The 22,384-nt window shown below is 32.3% G+C and overlaps 1 protein-coding gene across 10 annotated transcripts in view; it reads left to right on the top strand.

Moving 5' to 3' along the window:
* Window positions 1–22,384, top strand: part of Ktn1 (kinectin 1) — a 112,466-nt gene that overhangs the window by 80,146 nt on the left and 9,936 nt on the right. For 8 of the 10 annotated variants that reach the window (XM_076850458.2, XM_076850460.2, XM_076850459.2 and 5 more), the window contains 9 exons: window positions 5,670–5,760; window positions 7,513–7,581; window positions 9,573–9,610; window positions 11,320–11,410; window positions 13,425–13,511; window positions 17,304–17,393; window positions 21,079–21,159; window positions 21,926–22,015; window positions 22,131–22,223. In XM_076850458.2, coding sequence (XP_076706573.2) covers window positions 5,670–5,760; window positions 7,513–7,581; window positions 9,573–9,610; window positions 11,320–11,410; window positions 13,425–13,511; window positions 17,304–17,393; window positions 21,079–21,159; window positions 21,926–22,015; window positions 22,131–22,223 — 730 coding nt within the window. The remainder of the gene's footprint in view (window positions 1–5,669; window positions 5,761–7,512; window positions 7,582–9,572; window positions 9,611–11,319; window positions 11,411–13,424; window positions 13,512–17,303; window positions 17,394–21,078; window positions 21,160–21,925; window positions 22,016–22,130; window positions 22,224–22,384) is intronic. The other 2 variants (XM_076850463.2, XM_076850462.2) reach the window with 1 other exon arrangement.

The following is a 22,384-nucleotide window of genomic DNA, read 5'->3' as shown; positions in this document are numbered from 1 at the left end:
TTGGATCTTCTAGATACAAATAGGATCATATCTTTTGCAAACAGTAATAATTTGACTTCTTTCCTTTTTTTTTTTTAATTTCTTATTTCACTCTCTTGCCTAATTGCTCTAGCTAGAATTTCTAGCACTGTATTAAATAGGAGTGATGAGAGTGGACATCCTTGTCTTGTTCCAAATTTTAAAGAATATGTTTTTATTTTTTTCCCCATTCACTCTGATGTTGGCTTTGGGTTCTATGTTTATAACCTTTATAATGTTGAGATAGATTCCTTTTATTCCTAGTTTCTTCAGTGGTGTATTTTTTAAATCACAAATGGGTGCTGAGTTTTTTTAAAGGCTTTCTCTGCATCTATTAAGATGACTAAGTGATTTTTGTCCTTAATTCTATTAATGTGATGAATTACATTTATTGATTTGTATATGTTAGACCATCCTTGCTTTCCTGGGATAAAATGGATTTGGTCATGATGTACAATCTTCTTATCCTATTGTTGAATACTATTTGCTAATATTAAATATTTTTGCATCTACGTTCATCAGGGATATTGATCTATAGTTTTCTTTCCTTGGTATGTCCTTATCTGGTGTTGATGTGAGTATGATACCTACCTTCTAGAATGAATTTTGAAGTATTCCATCACTTTCTATTTCATGGAATAATTTGAGGACCATTGGCATTGGTTCTTCTGTAAAAGTCTAAGAATTTAAGAATTTAGCTGAGAATCCTGGGTTTTTCTTTGTTGAAAGGCTTTTTCTTACTGCTTCTTTCTCATTGCTAGTTATTGATCTGTTCAGGTTTTCAATCCTCTTGATTGAATTTGGACAGATTGTATGTGTCTAGAAATATATCCATTTCTTATAGGTTTTCCAATTTATTTGGAGTATTAGTTTTTAAAATAGTCCCGAATGATCCTCTGGATTTCTGTGATGTGATGTCTCTGGTGATTTCTATATCTTCGTGTCGTATTTTATTAATTTGGGTCTTCTTTTTCTTTTGGTTAGTTTGGCAAAAGGCTTATCAATCTTGTTTATCTTTTCAAAGAGCCATTTCTTTCATTGGTCCTTTGTATTGTTTTTTTATTCAATTTCATTGTTTTTTTTGGCTTTGATCTCAATTATTTCCTTCTACTGGTTTTGAGGTTGGTTTGTTTTTCTTTTTCAAAGGCTTTGAGATGCATTATTAGGTTGTTCATTTGGACTCTTTTCTGATTTTCTTATGTAGCATTCATAGCTATAAACTTTCCTCTTAGAACTGCCCTCATAGTATCCCTGAGGTTCTGATGTGTTTTATCACTATTCTGATTTGATTCTAAGAATTTTTAAATTTCTCCTCTGATTTCTTGTATTATCCATTCACCATTCAAATGTGTATTGTTCAGTTCCCATGTTTTTATATAGCTTCTGTAGGATTTTTTTTGTTTTTTGGTGTTAATTTCTAATTTCATCCCCATATGGTTTGATAAGATCCAAGGAATTTATTTCAGTTGTTTTGTATTTGCTAAGAATTGCTTTGTGGTCTAAAATATGTTATTTTTTACAGAATATTCATGAGGTGCTGAGAACAAAGTGTATTTAGCTGTTGTTGGATGAAGTATTCTATAGATGTCTGTTAAGTTCATTTGATTTGAAATATTTTTCAGGTTCAAAGAGTCTACTGAGTTTGTCTGGACGACCTATCTAATGGTGAGAGATATGTTGAAATCACCCAGTATTATTGAACTGGGGTCTGTTTAGAGGCTTTAATTTGAGTAGTGTCTCTTGTGTAATTAGGTATATTAACATTTGGGTCATAAGTATTTACTATTGTTATATCTTCTTGTTGGATTGTTCCCTTTACCAGTATGTCTGTTTGGGGTTCTGAATGCCTCTTGTATCTGGATATCAATCTCATTTTGAAGTTTGGAAAATTTCTCTGAAGAGGTTATCATTTCTGTTAGCCTGTACCTCACAGCCCTCTTCAATTCCAATGAATCTTAAATTTGAACTCTTAATATTCAGAGTTCTTGTATATTCTGATCATGGTTACTTATCTTCCATTCTTTAAAACTGTCTGAATGTTCAAGGCTGGCCACTTTGTCTTCCAGATGCAACTCTGTTCTCAGCATGGTCTACTATATTAGACTTGATTGGATCTTTCATTTGTATATTGGTTTTCAATATGTCTATCTCCTTATTGAATTTCTCATTCATAACCTATATTGACTTTCTTAATTTATTCAGTTTTTCTGTGTTTTTGAAATTTATTTTTATAATCATTCTGTTGAATTCTTATCTGATAATTTCCTCCACTTAAATATCTTTGGAATCAGTTGCTGGTGAATTATGAACTTTAGGAAGCTTCATTTTTTTTTTTTAAAGGAATTTCTCATTCCTATGTTGGGTTTTATGCATCTATCAGGATGGATTTCTCTTTCACTCTTATGTGGGTCTTTTTAGAGCACAGCCTTCTCTTGTGAGAGTGTCCTTAAGTGATCTAGATTGAGACCGCCTCCTAAGTGTGATATCCGCAGCCTTTGTGTTAATTCTGTTTTTGTTGTAGATGTGGCTGTCTGTGATCCAGACCTGAATGCCCACTCTTAGCCCTTTCTATTTGGGGCCTTATCTTAAGTTTTTGTCCCTTCTATTCTTCGTATTCAAGTATAGCTGAAGTTTGAGTATTGTTAATTTGTCTGTGGAGCAAGGTGTACCATCTTTTGGCTGAGTTTAGTTCTGCAGCAGAGTCTCTACCCTGTGAACTTGTAGTGACCCAGTAGATTCCTGGCACTTCACAGAAAAGGGGGAAATAATAGCAACACTTGATGCAAATAATATACAGCATTCAAATAAATACCAGGTGCCTACTGTAACCTTTACAACACTAATTATCACAAATACAGAAATGGTGGAGTCTGCAGTTGACAACAGCAAACACAATAAATAACTGTAAACTAGATATGGCATTAAAACAAATAGCAAGTGCCAACTGTAGCATCCACAGCAGTAATAATTACAACATGAATGGTAGGGACAGGAGTTATATAAAACAAATAGTTCTAAAAGATGATAAAAATACAGTTCATTAAGAGAAAAGATTATGTGATAGGAAGTAGAAGAAAGTTTAGAATGTTTTACCATCTCCATAGCCAGGCTACAGGGTCTGTATCCTGATCTCCAAGCTCCCAAGGGCCCACAGACAAATGATTATATAGAGCTGAGGGGCTCTGGGCCCCCCCAAGGTTGAGCAGCCAGAGAGCAAGGTTTCCTGGTCAAAGGGATGCCTGAGGTACCATCAACAGCATAGCTGCCATGGTCTTTTGGATAATGTGACTCATGAACCCTGGCTTTCTAGCTCCTACTTGGTGTGATCCCTGAACCACATTCACAGTTGTAGAATATGAATATATTGGATAATTAATTAATAAAGGGGATATGTGCTGGTGAAAAAAATGTGAACAAATAGAATGCAACAAATGATGGTTATAAAGAAGGAAAAAATATGAACACAAAAGGAGGGAGAAAAAATAGGAGAATTCAGCTATTAGCAGAATAAGAAAGGAGAAAAAGGAATAAGAAAAAGAAACAAAAACAAAACAAAAAAATAAAACCCCCAAACTTTAGAAGATAAGGCAAGGAAAAGTAACTGTGTTAAAAACATACTAAAAATGAGAAAAAAATAAATATGCATATATGTATGTTCACAGCTTAAAATTAGTATTTGAGGAATAACATTTCTAATTAGAAAATAATTAGAGTTGTAATATTGGTAAAATAGAACTTGTCACATTTGTTATTCTGTGCTGAATAGTAAAAATATTGACTGCCGTCAGTATAGGAGCTGTCAGATTTTGTAGATGCTCATCCTGAAACCAGTTTTATATACTGTGAAATCTGTTTTCTTAAGCTAAATGAGGCTGCACTGGTGAGAAATGGTATCTGGACCTTAGCTTTTTGGTTTTCTCTAGAGTCACTTCAAAGGGATTTTTCTTTAATGTGGTGCCCAGCAATATTTATCAGTGTTTGTTTTTAAGAAGTTTCCTCTTGAAAGTTGTCTTTGAAATTAAGATAATGTGAATATTTATTAAGTCATTTATGAATATACGGAAGATGACTTCTTGACAACAAGATGGCTCATTTGTGCAACTAATTTATCTCTTGGGCATTATATAACTGTCAAGGTGCTTTTCTCATCTTCTAAGAGAAAGCTTAGGACACTTGTGGCATCTTTGTAGTTGGTATATAAATTACGAAAGTGTATATTTTAGGTTTGTTTTTGCCTTACCTTTTACTTGAATTTTATTTTTAAATTAATAGACTTTATGGGGGCATATTTAGGTTTACAAAAAAATGAGAGAAATTAGGTATACAGAAAATATGAAAAAAAAAACCCGAGAGTTCCCATATCTCCCTTTCATTTCCCCCGTTATTAACATTTTTCATTAGTAATATATATATTTAAAGCAGTTTATAGACAATAGCAATACGTTTTTTTAAACTAAACGTCAGGCTTTTGTTGGGATTCACTCTGTAGATTTTAACAAACATATAACGACAGTATTTTCATTATAGTATCATACAGAATAGTTTTGCTGACCTAAAAATCTTCTGTGCTTCACCTGTTCATTTATCCATCCTCCTTTCATTTATTCCCCACTCCTATTCCCCTCACCCTGAATTCTGGCAACCATGGATCATCTTACTATCTCCACAGTTATGCTTTTTCCAGAATGTCATAGTTGGAACCATATAGTATGTAGCTTTTTCAGATTGTTTTTTTTCACTTTAGCAATATGTACTTAAGGTTTGTCTTTTCATTCTTTTATCCCACATTTATTATGTGTGTGACTGTATTTTTCATATTGACCTATAAGCATCTTGATATTCTTTTTGGATTTAAATGGGATAAAAATAGTGTTCCATTAAGCAAATACTGAGAACCTTCAGACACTGGAGATACTGGGTTCCTGCTTGGATAAGATGGATAAACCGAACATTTAGCAGTATAGTTGGGTGCTGGGGCACACACCTATAATCCCAGCTACTTAGGTGTTGGAGGCAGGAAGATATGCAAATTCAAACCCAGCCTCAGTAACTTAGACCCTCTCTCAAAATAAAAGATAAAAGGCCTGGGACTGTAGCTCAGTGGTAAAGCGCCCCTGGTTTTAATCCCCAGTGGATTGCTTGCTCCTCACAAAAAAGGTGGTTAAGTGTTACTTAGATGACAAAGTCAGGTGGAATTCACTTGGGCTAGATTGACTAAGACTATAAGGGTGTACCTGACTAAATTATATGTAACACCTTTTTTAGCACATTAGTTGGGTATATTGTAACTTCCAGGGCCAGTGAATTATGGCTAACATTCTTGGGAGCAATACTCATTTCTTTTTAAGTGATACATTTTCTAACAGTTTCATGAAATACAGTTTTGCTCATACCTTTTGTTTTTAGAGTTTTCTCTAGATAAAATCATAAAATGTTATATACACAATAAGCTGTAGCAGTTTTAGGATGTTCTTAATTTTGAATAGAATGATGTGGAAATACTGTCTTTTGAACAAATTCAAAAGTTTGTAGTATGAAGAGAAAAAGATTGTGGCACTGTTTATGCTATCATTTTTCTTGGGGGTAATATTGGAGTCTGGCTTTCCTTTTCAGTGCACATTAGTAAGATAAGTTGTTTGTAAAAATTCTAGGTTGAAAGAGAAGGAAAATGAAATGAAGAGAGTAGAAGCTGTGCTAAAAGAGAGGGAGAGCGATCTTTCTAGCAAAACAAAGCTGTTACAGGTGAATATGATAATTTAAAATTAATTATTGGGTGAGTTATTATCTTTGTGTATTTTTTTAAAATGCTTTTACTGCTATGAAAAGGGACGAGAATACTGAGCAAGCCTTCCTAAACAAATATTGTGTCTCATTCCTTAGAGATAACTACTGTCATTTTTGGTTAATATCTTTTGAGAAATCACCAATACATAAAATATATAAATGTATATTTACTTGTATTATTTATATAGTTTTTTTTTTTGTTTTGTTTTCTTCCCTAATTACCAATGTTTTTGAGATCTCTCCAGGGAAGTACATTTCTGGCTTTAACTTTGAATAGCCTTTTGTATTATTTATATAATCAATCCCAGTTGATGGAATCCTAGACTGTTCAGTGTTGTTTTTTGTGTTACAAACAATTCTGTAGCGAATACATTTTGAATACTTTTGCTCCTGTCTCTGTGTTATAAATTTCTGGGTCAAAGGTTTATGCAGATGTTTTGTTTTGAAAGAGCTTCAATAGGAAGTCAGTATCGTCACCTTCATGTAGTTAATGTTTAGATACTTATAGAACAGTGATTTGAAGACATTACATGTTAGTATATGTCTTCAGTGACTTGAACTAGTTTTGCTCACATTTCATACTGTAAGGGTTGGTTCTGTCACATGCCTCTCCCTCCCAGGTAAGCTTATTTTAAATTTTGTTAGGTAATGTTAAATTGCCCTCCAAAAATGTTCCTACTAATTTAGTCTTGCTAATAGAGGCCCACTTCCCAGTGTTCCAACACTGACAAAAGATGGTAACATTTGATATTATTCTTGAAAGCTGTTAAGATTGTTTTAAATTTGTGTTTGATTGTGAGATAAGTTAAACATTCTTCATGTGTTAAATTGATTTGTAATTAAATTTTTATTTATTTATTTTTTATACTTCTGGAATGACTAATCTTACTAATTTATTATATGCTTTTTATATAATAATGGAAATTAGTCTTTTCTTTTTTGTAGTTGTAGATGAACAGCATGCCTTTATTTTATTTGCTTATTTTTATGTGGTGCTGAGGATTGAACCCAGTGCCTCATACATGCAAGGCAAGCCTGGAAATAAGCCTTTTGTTATTATTATTAGTAATAGATACTTTTTATATAATAACCTGGAAATTAGCCTTTTGTTATTATGAGTTGATTTGTTTGCCTGAGTTTTTCTTTTGACTTTTTTGTGTATGTGTGTGTGTTTTCCCCTCTCTTTTGGAAGTTTAATACTTTATCAAGAAAGGCTAGGTCCATTATTAAATAATCCATCTTTTCTGAAGTGGTTTTGCTCCCCAGGGCACACTTAGCAATATCTGGAGATAAAACTTTTGTTGTCAAAGCTGGAAGAAAGGTGATATTGCATCTACTAGATGGAGGCTATGAATTGCCAAATGTTCTACTATATATAGGGCAACCTCCTACCTCAAAGAAATATCCATTCCAAAATGCCACTAGTGCTAATTGAGAAACCTATTTCTATTAATGTGAAATGTCACTCCATACTAAATTCCTATAAATATTTGGGCCTATTCTGTCTTCTATTTTGTTTCATGGAGATGTGTCACTGCCAGACTAGTACTAAGTATAATTACTGTAATTACATATTTAAAATAAGGCCTATCACATCCTTCTAAGATTGTTACTATTTTGGAATTTTTCTAGATTGTATGATGTACTTCAAAAACTTATGGAAAATAAAAGTCTCTGTTGTGTATTCATGTCTTATTTTTGTTGAAATAGGAGGTACAAGATGAAAACAAATTGTTTCAATCCCAGATTGAGCAGCTTAAGCAACAAAATTACCAACAGGTAGGTATTATTAAATGTTCTGCCTTTTGCCTTTGTGGTAAAAATTATACAACCAACAAATTGTAATATATAAAAATATAATAAATATATATTGTAAAAATTACACAATAATTAGTCTTGCAGTTTTTTACATTTTCATTGAGATTAAAGAGTTCTATTATTTATACAAGCATTTATCAAATTTCCTGTAAGACAAAGCAATTTGCTATGCCATAGCCAAGATAAAATAATCTACAATATATAAAAATATACCCAAATAATATTATTATCTGAATTTAGCTCTTTTTTGTTTATATATATATATATATATATATATATATATATATATATATATATATATATATATCTGTGTGTGTATTTTGATCCTCTAGATTGCTTTTCTTTTCTTTTCTTTTTTTTTTTTAAAGAGAGAGTGAGAGAGAGAGAGAAATTTTTTGATATTTATTTTTTAGTTATCGGCGGACACAACATCTTTTGTTTGTACATGGTGCTGAGAATCGAACCCGGGCCGCACGCATGCCAGGCGAGCACGCTACCACTTGAGCCACATCCCCAGCCCCTAGATTGCTTTTCTTATGAAGTTACTTAAAATCTTACAGAGGTCATTTTAAACATGTATACACTATTGTTGCTTTCTCAAAAAAAAAAAATCAATAATTGGAGAAAAACAAGTATGTTGTAAGTAATGGTCTACCAGTATTTAAAATATATATTCAAGGTGGCAATTCTGCTTGATAAAAATAAAATTTAAAAATTTTAAATGGCATATTCCCCACGATTTTATTCATAAATGTATGGATACAATAGTATTTATTTTGAAAGGCAAAGAATTAGAATCCTGAGCTGGAATTGTGCCTCAGTGGTAGAGTGCTCGCCTAGCACGAGTGAGGCTCTGGGTTTGATCCTCAGCACCACAAATAAATAAATAAAGATTATTTAAAAAAAAAAAAAAAAAAGGAAGTAGAATCCTGGTTGACAAGAAGTTTCTAATAGTTTAGGTTGGGAGAGTGAAGTCATCAAGGAATAAATATGTGAAGGCTGTGTGCCTTTGCATATTATGTAAAAGTTAACTTTTTGTTACATATTAGGAAATTTTCCAAACTTTCCTTTTGATTTCATTTTCATTTAAGGGTTTTTTAAAGTTATTTTTGAAAGCTTAAAATTTTTACATAGTGAAATATGGATTATAAAGTATGGAAATTCAAGCTATTTTTATTACTGGAGTCCTAGGCTGGAAGACTGGCTCCAGGGATCCAAACAAATAAGATGTGGCTAGTTGCCCACAAAACAGAAAAAGTAATGGTGAAAATCAGGAAAGGAACTTAAATCTTAGTGGGACACCAGGAAGTAAAAGGGAAATCAGTGTTTCTAGCCTTGTCTTTGTGGGTACTGGCATGAGCTTCCAGATTATATAGACAAGAGGAACCAGAAATATGCATAGTTTAGCAATCTTGAACAGATTGTGGCCTGGTTTTTTATTATTTCAGAATTGGTCAGGATGGCATTGTTGAGATGATGAAAAAGTTATTGTTGCCTGGGGAGTAGTTTTGACTCATTACATGATGTTTATCGATGCATACCTCTTATATCTGGAATCCAAGGTGATTTAGAACAAAACAGTCAGATGTAAACTGGAGACGGAGATGTCAAGTTTTTCCTTTTGCAAGCCCAAGTGAAAAGTCAGTGTTTTTAGCAAAAACAACCTTGTTAAGTCTTGTTAAATATTACCTCAGTGCTTTGCCCATAGGAAATTAATAAGTATTTGTTAAATGAAGAGTTTAAGTATATAGTGACAATGAAGATTAGAGTTAGCACTCAGTACATCTTTCAAATTTGTACATGATTTTATTAAAATCACAAAGTTAAGGTGCTAACATGGGGAACAATGGTATTTTCTCTTTTGGTATTGTCTTAATTTATATGTAAGAAGATTTTTTTTTCTTCTTCTAGAAAGTTTTGTTTTGAAATAACATTTAATTCTTTTTAAATAGGTATCTTCTTTCCCCCCTCATGAGGAATTATTGAAAGTGTAAGTAATAAGTTTGATTCATAGTTTGGGAAGTGATAACATTTTATGTGCTAAAGAGTTCTTAGAAATAATTTAATGGAACTGCAAATGATCACCTATTTTTTACAATTCTGTTTATATATCTTGAACTGCTCATCAGTGGAGTTTAGCTGTGTCTTTGGCTGGTGGATTCTCCTTCTAATTGTATTTAGATTTCTTTGAGTATCTTGCTAAGGGAGATATTATTATTTTTTTCTCTTTTTTTAGGCATTAGGAATATATTCAATCAAACTACACTTTAACAACTTTACTAGATCACCTTCAGTTACCTCAGTTTTCCTACTGAGTCTTCTTTATTCTAGATCTCATTGTGCAATATAATGATTCACATTTTGGGTTAACTCTTGGATTTTAAAGAAAACTTATAATCTTTCCACTTGCTCTCTTTTAAGTAGAACTTTAAAAACAAAAAAGCTGAAAGTTCTTTTTGACCTATAACTTTTGCTAGGAGGCTATATTTGAGGTCATTTCAGATAAGTTATAGCATGTATCAAGTGTTATATCTCAGCCACATTAAGAATATTAATAGGTGATAATGATAATCTAAATGGTTAGATTTAATCTAAATAGTAATTTTCCTTTTGGCTTCTTTATAAAGTTGCTCATTTATTAGGTTAGAATTATTTACTATTTTTTAGTCTTGATCCTGGATCTGTAAAGATTTTCTATGAAAGGGTCTAATAATGAATATTTTAGATTTTGGGATCTACATAGGTCTTTGTTTCATACCATTTTTTTTATTTTTCAACCTTTAAAAACAAAACAGGAGACTAGGCATGATGGTGCTTTTCTGTAGTTCCAGCTACTTGGGAGGCTGAGGTGGGTGGATTACTGGAGGTCGTGAGTCTGAGACTATAGCCTGAACAATATAAACTTAAAATAAATTTACATGCATAAACTTATTTTAAGTTTAAATGTTGTATGAACAACATAGTGAGACCTTATCTTTAAAAAAAAAAAAAAAAAGTTAAAACAGCACTTATTTCAAGGCCATACTAAAACAGACTCTGGGCATGGCACCCCTTATTTAGAGCCTTATTCTTAAGAAGGAGCTATCTGTAATTTAACTTTATACTCAAGCCACTCTTAACTATGAATCTTTGCCATGGCTTTCTGCATTTATGGGAAATAATTAGTTCATTGGATAGGACCATGGGGAAAAAATAAATAAATCCTAAGATGTGAAAGTGGCAAAATTACTCCTTGCTCATTTTAATATCATGCTTTTATTGTGGTTTAGTTACTTAAAGTCATAACTGTCTCATTGCCTTCTGGGGAAGAAAAATTAATGTAGGGGACTACCTTTGTATCAGTTTTCACTCCTCTGAAAATAGCTGATCCAGGTAAAAAAGGAAAATAACTGTGATGACAGTGATTCCTGTATTCATGAACTATTTCTTAGGAGTTGTTTTCTTTTTAGAACAAACCTCAGCATTTCATGTGTGTAAACTTCTTTGAAAATTCATTTCTGAAATTAAGAATTCATATGATGGACTTTCTGTGGTAAATAGTAGCTAAGTTAATACAGTTTTCAGAACATCTACTTTGTGATAACAAATATTCATACATAGGTATCTAAATTACATTATTGTTCACCTAATATCGAAGTTATGTTACTGTTCATCTAAAATCACTGTTTGCCTAAAATATGTACTAATATTCTGGTTTAGAATTTCAGACAGAGAGAAGGAAATAATTGGTCTCCAGAATGAGTTAGATTCTTTGAAAGATGCTGTTGAACACCAAAGGAAGAAAAATAATGTAAGTGAATCTAAATAAAAATAAAACTTCTTTTTATTCAACATTGAAAAGTTGCTTCAGAAATATTTTTCTTAATCTTTGTAAGAAAGTATTATTGCTTTCTATGTTTTAACTTTTTTGATAAGAGGTGCATGATTAGAGTAATCATTTTATTGAGGAGTAGATTTTTTTAATAGGTAAAAGACAATTTTTACACATAAAAATATTTTAACTATCAAAGCTTTAGATTTTTTAACTAAAAATGTAATTGACTTTTTATTGAGCTTTTATTTGGAAAAATCATTTCTTTCAAACGCAGTATTTTAAAATCAAAGATATTTACTCCTATTTAGATCAGGCTAGCCTTTTTATAGACTAAAAGTAATGCCAATATTGATCAATAATTAAGTTTTCAGAGCCTTCTGGAGCTTTCCTTTTTTTTTTTTTTAACGAGATGCAGTGCGTGTTTTGGTAATTAAGTTTGTTAGAAGCCCTAGAACCTGAATGAATTTATACTAAAATGGGAAGGAACAGTTCTTTAGGAGCTCTAAGTCTGGTATTGTTTCTGAGCAGACAAATGGTGAATTTAGGTGAATGTCATACATTTTCTCTTACCAGACAGAAGGTGATCCCTATAGAGTCCAAAAATTTTTGCTCTAGGATGCATTTTTGTACATAAAAATATGATTAATAAGACCAAATTATTATTGAAATCTATGGAGATGCTGATAATAAATATATATATATGTTTTCTAGTATAAGTTAAATTTTTAAAAATTTGGGTCAAATTGTTAATTTAACAAATTGGCATTTTCCTGCACCCCTGAGTTTGTCAAAATTAGGTACGTGAGTTGCCCTTCGTATGTCATGTAACATTACTAACAGCATTGCTTAGCAACAGAACTTGAGGTGAACTTGCCAATATCCTGCTAACATTTTAACTGTGTTTTATTGGGATTTTGAGATAAGGAGGGCATGGTAATGCCAGTTTAATACAGGAGCAGCAGCAATGGCAACGGCACTGGAGGCCTTGAAGCGTGGAAAGAGCCAGGACACTGGAGGCCAGCAGAGTGCAGCGTCAGTCCATTCTAGTTCTGCCACTTCATTTACTTTGTATTGGTGGCCAGATTTCCTAACATTCAGTTATGGTTCCCTCTCTATAAAATGGGAATAAATATTATAAATTGTTGTAAGCATTAGCGAGAATTTGTGATATGCCAAATACAGTATTTGGCACCTAAGTATTCAATACATGGTGAATATTGGCTTTTTACTTTTGGGTTATATTTAGATTTCTGATTCTGAAGTAAGACTAGAAGTTAGCAGATTGTCTTTACTTATATTTGCTATTGAAATGCTGTTAAAATCAAGATCTTTTGGAGCTCAGTTTTTCGATGACCTTTGTTTCTCCGGTACGAGAACATGTTTTACAGTTTTCCAGCTGCCTATTTGCCTCATGCAACTAGTTTGTACAGTTTGTGTCAGGTTGGTTTTGTGGCATACACATTTGACCATGCCATGAAAGAAAGGGAACACAGTAAATTACTGTGTCATTTCTAGGTATACTGGAAATATGTTAACTTTATTAAAACGTTAAAGGAAAAAAATGTGCTACAGTGGAAAATCCCATGACGATTTTGGGCCCTTTAAAAAATCACATGAAAAGCTTTTTGCAATACTTGTGTATTTGCTCTGTCCTTAATCTTCTAATGTTCAGTGTACCCGAAATCATACTTGTGATCTTGGTTTGTGTGTTTACTTTTGAATGCTTTCTTCTTTTTCACGTGTGCACAGTAATTACTTTTAAAGCTGGCATATTCAGTGTGTGTACTAAAACATGGAAGGCGGGCATCTTTATTTTCTCATTCAAACTTCTAAACATTGCTTTTTATTTTTTTGCTAATATACATATTTTCCCATTGAAATGATTTTGCAGTAACCAGCATTTAAATGCAGTGCAAAATACTGATGAAGTGAAAAGCAAAAAATTTTTAATAATGGATAAACTGAAATCATTCTTTCTAAAAATGATTAGGACCTTCGGGAGAAAAACTGGGAAGCAATGGAAGCATTGGCATCAACTGAAAAAATGCTGCAGGACAAAGTGAACAAGACTTCCAAGGTTGTAATGCTAACTCTTAGAAACAATCCACTGAACAGAGAAAATCTGCAGCTTGTCTTAAAATCAGACTAAAGCATTTAATTTTACTGCAATTTAAATATAAAATCTTACCATCCACATTTATCATCTCTTGTCATTTCTGCTTTTTTCGTATACTCCTTGAGGCTTTAGTTTTGGCATGCTGATTTGTTGGGATGATCTCTGTTGGAGCTTTTGCTGAAGAGTCTCAGAAGGCCTGTGCTAGGCACACAGGTTTCTTTCAGAGAGTGTGCCTATTGGGGGTAGTTAAGAGAACTTCAGTGAAAACCCCAAACCAAAAAAATCTAACTGTTTTAGCAGACACATACCTAGCATGTATTTGTGATGCACACCGAACAAGATTTTGGGGGAAGGGGGCTACACCAGGAAGACTCTAAGTAATGATAAGTCTTAAGAAATATAGGAAAGATATCAGTTCTGAGTATGTTATTGAAGATGGTTCTTTAGGAGAAGGGGACTTAAACTTTTTACACTTTGAGGCAGGTGGATAGTAATGACACATGAGTCATGTTTAAAATGGAATATTAGTATCAAACATTAATTATTTTGACCAGAGTTCGGAAAGTACTCCTGAAACACATAATCCTCATTGTTTTCAGAACAATGAAGGACATTCTCTTTGAGCTTAACTTGTTTATTGGGTGTGAAGATTTGTAATGAATTATAACAAAGGAGTAGTTTTTAAAGATTGAGAGAATTAAATCAATGTGGAACAGGAGTATTGAATTTTGTAGATGGGTTAATGAAAGAACCCATATAATGTAATTCAGCATTCTTAAAGTGGTTTATGTGCCAAGGTAATCTGATGAATTTTAAATACAAATCTTAAGACATTTGAAGGCTTCTCTTAGCAGAATATAGTTTTACATTTCCCTTATTTGTTATTTACTTATATGCCTATTGACCTGATTGTAATTTTTACTAAAACTTAAATTTGAAATAGTTGAGTAGGTATTAGGAGTGGAGAAATTTAGGCCACAGAGTAGAAAAATCTAGAATAGGCAGGGCATTATTGTTTAATTGTGAATGGTTGCAGTTGTGTAGTCACAGTTCTGCCTGTTTCTGTACTTTTGTTTTTTACTGTTAAGAGCTACTCTGTACCGTTTATTTTGCTAGTAATACTGGATATATAGAAAGTGCTGATCTTTCCATTCCTGTAAGAAGCTACCTGTCACCTGCGAGAGGCATGTTTGCATATTATGTTTCTAAAAGAGAGCTAGATTTTGTATGCATGATGGCTTTTTGCACAGCTAATGATCTACAGAGAAAAAAATTCAGTCTTCTCCATTTTAACAAAATTTAGGCAGTCCTTAAATAGCATAGGTGTCAAGTGATATTGATTGACCCAGCCACAAATTGTATTGCAAGAAGTAACCGTGTAACACATTTCAGTGATTTAGGTATTAGAAATAAGTAACAGTCAACTTACCAAAGATGTAGCAGAGGGTGGCATACTGCCTTTCCAGGACTATTTTTAAAGTAAAAAATACTTTTGAGGAGCTACTATAAATGACAGGTTTACATGAAAGATTTTTATACACACACACACACACACACACACACACACATATACCACTTAAAGATGGTAAGGAAATTATAATGCAATATCCAACGTTAGATCTTTTCCTGGTGTTAAAGTAGAATAATGGATTATAACCAAACCATTATGTCAAATGAAAACTTTTTAGCTAAAATTGTTAATACAGAATAAAAGTAACTTCTTGTTGGGGTGTGTGGTTCAATGGTAAAGCTTGCCTAGGCTTGCCCTGGATGTGTGATAACCCTGGGTTTGATGCTCATCCCTGAGGGTTGGGGGTGGGCAATAAAAGTAACTTCTCATCTTTGTGGCCCTTGTTACAAGTTAGACATTAATGTCCTGGTCAGGGACCCTAAAGGCTTAGGCAGGAGGATTTCAAGTTCCATCCAGCCGTGGCAACTTAGCAAGACCTTATCTCCAAACAAAAAGGATTGGGGATGTAGATGAGTGGTAGAATGCTTCTAGGTTTCCATCTTGCTACCACACAAAATAAAACAAAAAGAAGTTAAACATGCACTTTAGTTCTTTTTTTAAAATAAGTTTTCAAAAAGCATCTGTTCCACAATCTTTTCCTAACTAATTTTCTTTAAAGATTGCCTGTGATAATCACTGATCAAATGGTAAAAATTACCTCAAAATTGGGCAGGGCATATAGTCAGTTGGTAGACTGCTTGCCTTGCATGCACAAGGCCCGGGGTCGATCTCCAGCACCACACACACACACACACATACACACACACACACACTCTCTCTCTCTCTCTCTCTCTCTCTCTCTCTCTCTCTCTCACACACACACACACACACACACACACACACACATACAAAAAAAAAACACCCTCAAAATTGCCTCTGAAGTTGTTGTTGTTGTTAGATGACTACATCTTATTTTATGCTGGTGGGTGTATTTCTGCAATTTAGTGAACTTTGTTGAATTATTGAAAATGCCCCAGTAAAACAACTATTTGAAAATATTGCCAAAAGTCCTTAATAAAGTAATAGCAATATGATGAAATCTCTAGCTTTTTGTTATGCAAATTTAGATTTTCATGTAATTAGATTTTCTTAAATTGAAATGTGTGTACCTTAAGTCAGTAATTGATTTCAAAGATCCATCTTAAATGATAAGAGAAAGATATAATTGAGATGTTGCTAGCCTGTTTGCTTTCTTATCACTTGTTGAACCTCAGAAGTGTTGTTTTGTGATGATTTTCTTGGCTTGGGATAGATGTACATTTTTATAGTTTGTTTTTCCTTTTAAGGAGATAGTTTGGTTATTAGATTTTGGGGGACAGGTATGATCAAATCATCACCCTAATTTTGACAAACAATGGTTTTGAGTTTATTATCCATTGAAGTTGGATTTAGAATCAGCAACTTTAGATTTATACATTTGTAATACTTTAAATTTACAGCTGATGGAGTCCATGTACAAGTGTCAGAATTAGTCTTCTTGATGCTCAGCATTAGTGAAATAATGTCTTTAGTTTTTCCTTGTTCTCTTTCTTCTTTTTCCCATTTTTTTCCACTCATGAATTTTTGGTGGTTCTTTTGTTTAGCATAAATAGCTTCACCTGACATCGAAGATGGAAATATGAAATTTCCCATTTTATTTTTAATTAATTACCATGGCATTATAGTCCTATGATTGATTTTATTTAATCGAGATTCAGTAGCTAGTAAATGTCATTTATGTTGCCCAGATACATATTTCTTGGTAAGGTAGTTTATAAAGTTTTAACTCTACAGAAGTGGTTTCCGTCCTGGCCCCCTTCTTTCTGGTTGGTGTGTGTGTGTGTGTGTGTGTGTGTGTGTGTGTGTGTGTGTGTGTGTGTGTGTGTGTATGTATGTGTATGTATGTGTGTGTGTGTATGTATGTATGTATGTATGTATGTATGTTTGGAATTGTTGCTGGAGAGGTAAATCATTTGATTTCTAATGCCAAGGAAAATGTCCATATTATCAGATACTGTTTTGGCTTGATTAATATAAAACATTATTTGCTACTTAGGATGCTTTAGAGATTTTGCAGATTTTTTCTAATTTTGAAAGCATTTTAATATTTTAAAATGGAAAATCCTGACATTAAGCCAGTATTAAAGTAATTTTTGTTTTACATTGACTTTTTCCTCCTTTAGTGCTTAAAAGACCATAGTTTTTTCTCTTCTTTTAAAAAATTGTTATTTTCTAAGTTTGATTTGGTCTGTTTTCTGCTTTAGGAAAGACAGCAACATGTAGAAGCTGTTGAGTTGAAGGCTAAAGAAGTTCTTAAAAAATTATTTCCAAAGGTGTCTGTCCCTTCTAATTTGGTAAGAATAATTTATTACTTTTTTAACATGACATTATTCAAGAAAGTTGAAAGCACAGTATTTGCTGTCAACACTTGGTTTTGATAGTGTGTCAATACCTTAATCTGTCCCTTCATTAACCCAGGGTGCTTTTGAGTAGTTATAGAGTTGTTTCACAACTCATGTATATATTCATCTGAAACTTTTGTTGTAGTCTATAAAATTTAGAGAATTATAAACATCTGGGAAAGAACTGTTTCTTAATGGTCAATAAAACCAATAATATTCTTAATGGTTTTGCTCAAAGTAGAACTTAATTTTAAGTGATTATTTCTTAGTTGTAGCAACATTTTATTTCTTTATGTACTCAATCTATGAACCCAACCTCTACATTGTAAAACTCAAGATTTTGGTCATCTTATTAACTTCTTCAAGCAAAAATCTTAAAGATAATAGAAAACAACTTGATTTATGTAAGGATGTTCATGTTTTAAGTAGGAAAGAAAAGTTAATTTGGTTCAGAAAATTACACAGAAAGTATTAGAGAGCAGAGAAGTCCAGTGAATATGCATGTGTTTCTTAAAGTGGTGGGGTACATCTTTTTTATCTTAATGGGAAATAGTTTATGTGTTCAGAAGAAGAGATACTGGAATAGTGAGCCCAATATCCTTCTTGAGCAATTATCAATATATGCCATGTATCAATATATATAAACAGTCTTGTTTTACCTCCCATCTTGCACTGCATGGATTATTTTGAAGGCATTCAAAACAACAGTGTTTCTTTTTAAAAAAAGAATTCCTTTAAATATAGTGTTACATTAAGAAATATATTCTTCATTTTGTATATTTAGTCATTGCTTACATTTCTACAGTTGTGATATAAAATTGTTTCAATTAAATAATAACCCTCATTATAGTTTATTTTAATCAGAACCCAAATAAGGTGATGTCTTTTTAAAATTGTATCAGTTTTCTTTTATTTATCAACATCCCTCCACTACCATCTTTTAAACTTGGTAGGTTTGCTTTGCAGTTTCCTGTAGTTTGAATTTAGCTTGACTGCATCCTGGGTGTCAATATGTTTCCCTGTCCTTTGTGTATTAGTAGAAGAAGCCTGATCAGATTCAGTTTTAATATTTTGATGGTGTGGGTACAAGACCACTTCATAGGCAGTGATGTGTGCTTCCATCATGATGAGGTCAATAATGTCTGATTTTTCGTAGGCCCATTGGAACTTATTTAGGCTTCACTACAGTTATTTTAACAGAACCTTACTAAACTTTGCTAGCATCTATACTTTGTAGTATAACAAGATGCTTTTCATTTATTGTATACATTTCCTGCCCAAATATGGAGTGAACTTTTTCCAAGGAGTTCTGGTTCCTTTAAGTGTGGGTGCTTCAGGTAGTGTAAGTAAACTTAACAGCCTAATCTATGTGTAGTCTTATACTACCTACATTTAATTCAAGTAAAGAGAGAAAACTTTTTTTTTTCCATTTTAATTATAGAGGATACATTCAGGCTTGACCAGCTTAGTAGTTCAGTTCACTTATTGTTGAACTGATGAAATATCTAGCCCTGGGTAAACAAAGAAATACACTGTCAATTCAAGTGCTATTATTACATTGAATCTAGGAGGAGGGCTTACTGTGAATATATTTTATAATTTTCTTTTGTGGCCATATCTATTTTTGTTTCTACTTTATTAATGGAAATACAATTTAAAGATTTATTTATTTGGCAGTATTAACCAAGAGAGTTAATGGCTGTAGTTGCTGTTTTTCAAAGATAGTGAAAGACTACCAACAGCAAAAAATTTCTTCTAAATGTGGCATATTCATTTTGATTTCTTTTAAATTTTGGTACTGAGGATTGAACCTAAGGCCTTGCATGTGCTAGGCAAATGCTCTACCACTGAGCTACATACCCAGCCCTTTTTGTTTTGAGACATTGCCCAGACTGGCCTTGAAATGTGTGATCCTCTTGCCTCAGTCTCCCGACTATCTAGGATTACAGGCATGTGCCACTGTGCCCAGCACAATTTCATTTTATTTTCAGTTTTGATTAGTGTATTATAGTTATACATAATAGCAGGGTTTATTTTGACATATTCATAGATGCATATAACATAATTTGCTCCATTTCAGTGAATTCATTGTTAATAGTAGTAACCCCTTGACAATAACCAAATGACTAAAAATTTATAAATCACCAATAAAACATGGAAGATATTCTTTGGCTTTTGTTCATGTGCTTATTAAAAAGTAAATACTTCTGCGTATTGTCTGTATCTGAAAAATACATTAAACTAAACATTAATAGACTTTTATACATTAGATTTTTTTTTTTTAATTTGCTGTTTGCTGTTGCTGTTTTGCTGAGCAGATTAACATGGAGAGATTAAACTATATGACCTTGGTGAGGGAGATTTATAAATATTAAGTGATTAAATCAGTTTTTCATCTAATTTTAAATCTCAATATTTGAAGCTGTTAAGTAGAAGTTGAATCATATACTTGGAGTTGTGGTTCAAATTTATAATGTAAAAATGTCATTCTTTTATAAAATGGAAAAGCTATGTAAACAATGTGATGTTGAAGGTATTGTACTATGGGGGTGATCTCAGCATCTTATTTTTATTCTTATTTGATAGTTGATAGACCATCTCAAATTCAGCCACAGAAGTAAAATGCTACATAAGAGTTAACAGAAACATAGTGTTCCTTTTTGAGTTAAACTAAAGACTAAAGAGAGGTATAAGAGGAAATTTTGATTTGTAATGTTGAACAAATACTCTTTTCATCAGAGTTTAAAATTCACAAAGGAAGCTTGAAAGATTTAGAATAATTTACTCTGAAATTTAGAATAATGTCTAAAACTAGAATATGTTATTCATGTCTGCTAACCTCCCACACCTCAATGTCTTTATAGTTTAATCTCTCCATGCAGATCTACTTATCAAAACAGCAATAGGAAGCAATAAAGTATTTATTTCATGTATAAAAGCCTTTTTAAAGCCAATGATTTTATTAAATTATGCTAATAACAAAGAAGCTTATTTCTTGATGTTTCAAGATAAATATTTTCTTATCCTTCATATCTTACAAGTTGAGGTTTTTGTTGGATTTGAGGAATTGTTTGCACATGCATGCCATTTCTCATTATGACTTTAAAAATAATTTATAATATACAGTTTTTAATTTGATGTAGCATTTTCAGGAACCCCTAAATGCTATCAAAGAATTTGAAATCCTTTGGGCAAAACTTAACTTAAGTTTTTTAATTCAGAGTACTTAGTTTTTAAGCACTGTTGTATTTGAAAAGAAGTTTTTAAAAATTAATTATTCTTGATTTCCAGTGATTTAAAGATTGAGTTCATTGGTCCTGGTGCTAGTAAGTGGTGGAAGCCAAGTTTGAGCCTTGGTCTTCTGTCTTTGAGTTCAGAATTGAGTTGCAAATATTGTTTGTCAGGATAAATAGGAATTTTATTTTGATGGTGGTGCATAGGTTTATTTTTAGTGTTTAATTTCAAGACTACGCTATTTTCAACTTATGGAAGTTACATTGCCTCTTTAATATTTCTAATGAGATGTTATCTGTGGAGTTTTCTTTTATATTTGTCTATTTCAGTTATTTTAAATGTTTGATTTATTTCTTTTAGATTATTTTTGGAAATCGGTGACTTTGTCTTTTTCCCCCTACAGAATTACAGTGAATGGTTGTGTGGATTTGAACAGAAGGCCAAAGAATGTATAGCTGGAACTTCAGGTTCAGAGGAGGTTAAGGTTGGTACAAAAAGTGAATTGTCCATATTTAAACATGGAAAAAGGAGTAAATCAGAACTTGTTTTCATAAACTCTGGAAAGACATAAAAGATGTATTTTTAGTAGGATCATGATTTTTTGAGGAAAGTATAAGAAGGTGATTTCATTTTGTATAGAGTTTAGTGAAAATACTATTAAGTTTTCCTTACATCTGATTATGTAAGGAAATCATGTCATAATCATTTCTAAAACAATATGTGATTATCTCTTTCTTTTTAGTTTGAGTTTAAAAAGTAATGATCAGTTGAGGTAGGTAGGTAGAGTCTCCTTGGTTTTCTGCAGTGCCTCCATATGTTCCACTAGTAGTATTAAAAAACTGAATTGGAGTTTATCTTTGACCACTGAAAGTGAGGGGATTTAATATTAATATTTCTCTTGAATCTCAAGTGGCATGAATAAAATTCCTTTTCCTGTCTGTAAGATGAACATTGTAACCTTTACATGTGTGTCTACTTTGATTTTACCATCTGACTAAAAAGCAATAAACTAATTGACTATAAAATTATGTAATCTATTTTGAGTGAGTGGACTTCAAAAGTTTTACTAGTAAACACTGAATGACCAAAAAGTCGTTGAACTTCATTGCTACTTGGAAGGTTGAAATTTAGTGCTTCACTGTGAACAGTCTGAAACCGTTTATTGTAATGTAACATTAAATACTAAAACAAATTTGAAGAACAAATCTTGTAAAATTAGAATTTTTTTTTTTTAATTTCATTCTTTGCAGGTTCTAGAACACAAGTTGAAAGAAGCTGATGAAATGCACACACTTTTACAGCTGGAGTGTGAAAAATATAAATCTGTCCTTGCAGAAACAGTACGAAATGACTTTTAATCTCCATTTTTATTTTATTTTTAAATCATTGACTTATTCATTCATAGCCTAAATAGTTTAACATGAATTTTTCCAAACAATATACCTTTGTCTGTAGGAAGGAATTTTACAGAAGCTTCAGAGAAGTGTGGAGCAAGAAGAAAATAAATGGAAAGTTAAGGTTGATGAATCACAAAAGACTATTAAGCAGGTATTGAAAATAGAAAAACGTAAGCATTAGTTTGAGAGTGTGTGGTTTAGACTAGCAGCAGCAGCAGCATCACCTAGGAATATGTGAGAAGTGCATGGTCTTTGCCCTTCCCCAGACTTTGGAATCTGAAATGTGTAGGAGTGGAAGCAGTTTAATCTAAT

Source organism: Callospermophilus lateralis, chromosome 3, assembly GCF_048772815.1.
Source record: "Callospermophilus lateralis isolate mCalLat2 chromosome 3, mCalLat2.hap1, whole genome shotgun sequence".
Lineage (NCBI taxonomy): Eukaryota > Metazoa > Chordata > Mammalia > Rodentia > Sciuridae > Callospermophilus > Callospermophilus lateralis.
This window is presented reverse-complemented; position numbering and strand designations above follow the sequence as displayed.